This window comes from Gigantopelta aegis, chromosome 9, assembly GCF_016097555.1.
Source record: "Gigantopelta aegis isolate Gae_Host chromosome 9, Gae_host_genome, whole genome shotgun sequence".
Lineage (NCBI taxonomy): Eukaryota > Metazoa > Mollusca > Gastropoda > Neomphalida > Peltospiridae > Gigantopelta > Gigantopelta aegis.
The window spans coordinates 9,295,027-9,299,970 of NC_054707.1; the positions used below are offsets into that span (position 1 = coordinate 9,295,027).

General features: G+C 41.7%; 1 protein-coding gene across 1 annotated transcript; it reads left to right on the top strand.

The window, feature by feature from the left end:
* Positions 1-3,262: 3,262 nt before the first annotated feature.
* LOC121380823 (cellular nucleic acid-binding protein-like) lies at positions 3,263-4,071 on the top strand. The gene is made up of 2 exons (XM_041509807.1): positions 3,263-3,444; positions 3,684-4,071. Exons 1-2 carry the CDS (start codon positions 3,263-3,265, stop codon positions 4,069-4,071), a joined length of 570 nt encoding a protein of 189 aa, XP_041365741.1.
* The last annotated feature ends 873 nt before the right edge of the window (positions 4,072-4,944 follow it).

The following is a 4,944-nucleotide window of genomic DNA, read 5'->3' on the forward strand; positions in this document are numbered from 1 at the left end:
GGAATTTCAGAACTCATGTCAAAAGCAAGAAAACATTACATTAATCAATGGCAGGCCAACTGGGACCTAACAACCAATACATGGCACTATAACATCAAACCACTAGTCAACTCTATCCGACCTAAACACCTAAACACTTATGTGGATAAATAATTACTAAATTGCGCATAGGTAAATAGGCTGCTCTTTCACCAATAAAAACCTTGACTGTGAGTGTGGCACCCGGGAAGACATGAAACATTATTTCCTGGATTACACGTTACACGACAGTCAGAGAAAACTAATGATAGAATCAATAGCCGAAGCCAACCATAACAAACCAATTACGCCTAACTTTCTACTTAACCCTGATAAATATCTAAAACATAAAACCTTCAAAGCACTATATCAATTCGTCCAGTCCACCAAACCAAAACTATAAGTGCCACGTACTGTCCGCCTTGCCAGCATTCAGTCGACGCGGACCCCCACCGCCTGACGTCTCCCGGAGGGAAGAGCGACCTTCTGCACTCGACCAACATGCACTCCAATCCGGGGGACCAACGGAGGGAAGGTGGCGATCTATAATTAAGATAAGTAATTAATACGCTGCTTAACTCGTGACACCCGTGACTCCCTGGATGGAACATCCACCCTACGCACTCGAACAGACCACGTATTCCAACCCGGAGAGAGAACAGTTAAACGACAAAAGTAAAAGCATATACCTAGCCAAATTAGCTGGCACAAATTTAGCAATAAATTAACAATTATTCAAAACCACCCGCCTGTACATCTCTTGGATGGAAGAGCGACCTTAAGCACTCGACCACACAAACACTCTAACCCGGGGATCAACGGCGGGACGGTAGCGAATGATTTAAGAACCGCTAGATATGACAATGCTTGGATCGTGACACCTGTGACCCCCTTGGTGAAACATCCACCCTACGCACTCGAACAGACCACGTATTCCACCCGGGGGGAGAAAGGTGAAACGACAAAAGTAGAAGCATATGCTCAACCAAATTAGCTGGCATAAATTTAGCAATATAAATTAACAATTACTCAAAACCACCCGCCTGTACATCCCTTGGATGGAAGAGCGATATTAGGCACTCGACCAGGCACTTCAACCTGAGGATTAACGGCGGGACGGTAGCGAGTGATTAATAACCACTAGATATGCCAATGCCAACTAGACCTAACCACGATAACCATATTTTTCTACTGTAAATATGTTAATGTTCTGAAACCCGTGATTGACAACTGGCATACCCCACGTCCGTTAGCGATTTTTTTCCCACTAAGACAGGATCGAAATCGCAACAACCCAAATGGCTAATAACCAGCCAATCAACATCGTTAGACAATCAACCAGGATAGGACACCACTAAATATCACCTTTTTTTTTGCAGCACCCCTCAGTGGTCCAATCCAGCCAATCACGGATCAAGAACCCCAACACACCTAGCTGTAAATAAACTGCACGAATTTGTCTTTGCACTCGCACCATGTTCTTTATTACTGATGCATGAAATCCTAGCTGACTAAGGTAAGTCAACTAGGGCTCCAGAAGAAAAAACAAGCAGGAAAACCAGATAACCTGAAGACAAACCAAGGAAGGCTACTAAGATATTCTATTTAGGGGGCGGGAATCAAAATTCTTCAAACTAAGTACCTGTCTGTCAACTGTTCTACTATACAATTGCTACCTGCCACTGTTAATTTCGTTTCATTGACTGGTAATAAAGTTAAGTATGCCACGCACTAGGCTTTTTAAACCAATACTTACACTATAAGGGTTCCACCCTTCAAATTAGATAGCTAGGCTAGTATAAATCCCCCTCCGTCATTGTATTCAATGCTATACAAAGGCGGAGGGGGAGGGGTGAACAGTAATGACCGTTGAACTCACTAGAATAGGGACTTAAGACAATAGGTACAACCTTAACACAAAACTAGGATTCACACACAGACTACACGCTCACTGCATCAGTACACAGGGTGCATTGACTAACAATGCACCGCACCCATTTAATGGCCCAGCACGTGCTCTAATAAGAAACCGGACAAAAGAATACCGGTTTCGAGTACACAATTGCAATGCACCCGGGGGAAGCTGAACAAAAGAATATCAGCCTCCCTCACCCAAACCCCCAATACTTGCTGCTGGTGATAACTTGTTCTTGGTGACACTAAAGTGGAGGACACGGAGGACTACGCCAACAACATCACGTCAACCAACCCGGAACAACTGCCTTGCCTGCCAGTGTCAACTACACAATTGCACGAGTCTCCCCTGGGTTGACATGCCACGACCAGAAGCGGTCAGGCCCTTTATAAGGGCCCTATGGGCAACCTAGGGAGACACCCAGCACCATAGAGGTCTATAATTAACGAGCTACTCTCGATTCACTAATATCAAAACCTATATTAGCTCGGCCATTTACCTTTCGACCGACCGTTCAAAATTGCGCCAAATTTGCTCAATCAAAATTGCGTACCCCTTTCTCTTTGGCATTAACCGCTCCATTCAAAATTCCATAGCACCACCACCACCTCCACCCGCCTGCTACCGATTCGATCGGGCTGCTGGTGCTCCCTTGCACATGCCAGTGCAGGCGGTCCCTCCTCTCCCCCCCCCCCCCCCACCTTTCCTGTCATGGACAGAGGAGCCGGCCAAGGCCGGCTCTTGTGCCCACGACGGGCGTGCGCTACAACAGCTTGTTCTGAATGTGCACGTAAAACCCTATGACCTGACCTGACCTGACCTCGGTGGCGCAGTGGTTAAGCTATCGGATTACATGCTGGTAGGTACTGGGTTCGCAGCCCGGTACCGGTGTAAAAGGAACGCAGGTCCATGGGAACCGACCTTGGAACAGTAGTCCCATCGGACCTCCATAGCTTAGGAACCGTAGTCCTACCCGGACTTTCATACCTGGTTTATTTTTAAGAGTTTTGTTTTTCCTAGGAATTGTATTCCTACCGGACTTAAATTCTTTCTACAGCAGTAACAGAAATATAAGTCCGGCAAATTAGATGTCCGTTTGTTCTACTCAGCAATTTGCACGAGCTGCCAGAAAGACACGAGAAAAAAAATGAGTTGTTGGCAGCGTTCCCTTGTAGTTTAATGGATAAGCGTACTATTCTTTGGACTTCCGGTTAGGGTTTTGTCGATAGTGGACGTGTTTCACCTCGGCTCCCGTATTGAAAGTTTTGAATTGGCGTTTTCTACATTGTTAGTCTGTTTGAGTTGAGATTTTGAGGTTAGAGTAAAGATATGAGTGGAGGAGGAGGAGACATGGAGAGAGAAGAAAAGAAGAAAATATCATACAAGAAGGAATGCACAGTTGTAATTGATGTTGGCGATAATAAGAAAATGGCGGCTGGTGAGTTGATTGACTTTTTGACAGAGCAAGTAGGGGATATGATTCACGCCTGTGTTCCAAAGGGGCCTGATCGGTATGAGGTGACACTTGATGACGTTATTCAAGCTAGGATAATCTCGGAAAATTACTCGTTAGAATTAAATGGTCGCAAGATGAGAGCGAGACTGCTACATTCGGATAGTGTCGTGATATTGTTTTTGCATTTGCCTGCATATATTTCTGATGACGAAATTGAAGAACGATTAAAATCTTTAAATATTGAACTGATTACTTCAATTTACAGAAGATTTTATAAGGGTACACACATTGCAGACGGAACAAGGTATGTGCGTGTGAAATTCCCACCCAACATAAAGAGTTTGCCAATACAGTGGAGGGGGTGGAGTATTTCAGAGTGCTGCATGACAACCAACTCAAAGTATGTTATAACTGCATGTCGGACAGTCATGTGATTAAAGACTGCCCCGATACTGTGTGTCATTTTTGCAAAGGAAAAGGACATTACGCGAGAAACTGCAATAAGATAAGATGTGAAAGGTGTGGGAATAATGAGGATGAGTGTGTGTGTAGTGAGCATGAACATGATAGCGAGTGTTTTGGTGATAGTGACAGTGATAGTGACGGAATGAATGAAGCAGTCACAGTACGATTGGCCACGCAGGAAAACATGCTGATGAGAAAAGTGTTAGTAAAGCAGTAACATCAGAATTGAATTCGGACAAGCCGTACATGAAAACAAGTGTCCCAGTGACTGAAAAAGTTGAATACAAGGGAGTGAAATGGATTGTTAATTGTGACAAGAAGGACGCGGATACCATGGCAACAGACACTGACAGTGTTCAACAGCGAAAGTTAAGGCGTCGGTCGCAGCTGATCAAACGCCCAGCCAACAAGACGATTATGAATACTGTGGTCACCAGAAAACAAAAGAGACGAATTGTGCGTGCAAAAGGTGTGGAAGAGAGAGAGAGACTAAATGAAGTATGTGTGTGAGGGTGTGGATAAACTTGGAACTATTAATAATAGCTTATTTCATGACATTATTTTCTATACAAAGTTTTTTATTTTGTCTTTTAATGTCAGTTAATGTCTTAAACTCAGTAGTTACAAATTATTAAAATTAGATTTTATTTATTTATTTATTTATTTATTATTATTATTATTTTTATTATTACATTTTGATTTGGTTTTGATTTATTATTATTATTATTATTTTTATTATTATTATTATTATTATTATTATTATTATTATTATTATTATTTATTTTTTATTATTATTATTATTATTATTATTATTATTATTTTAAATTTTTTGTTTGGTGTGTGTGTGTATGTGTGTGAATGGTGGCATGTATGTTTGTGTGGTTGGTGTTTTTGTTGTGTGTGTTTGTGTTTTTTAATATGTTTTTGCGAAGGTGTGTTAGGGTTTATGATATTAGGATAAATGTGAGAGTGGTTCTGGTTGTGTACGTGTGTTTTTGTGTTTATTTATTATCTTTTTTATGTATATGCATTTATGTATACGTGCAATATTAAGTTTGAGAAAAAAAAGAAAAAAGAAAAGAAAAAAAAA

What these genes read in the sequence shown, in the direction of transcription:
- LOC121380823 (XM_041509807.1), top strand. Translation starts at nt 3,263, where the DNA reads ATGAGTGGAGGAGGAGGAGACATGGAGAGAGAAGAAAAGAAGAAAATA. An exon ending in GTTCCAAAGGGGCCTGATCG is followed by an intron (nt 3,445 to 3,683) that starts GTATGAGGTGAC and finishes CACACATTGCAG; the next exon opens with ACGGAACAAGGTATGTGCGT.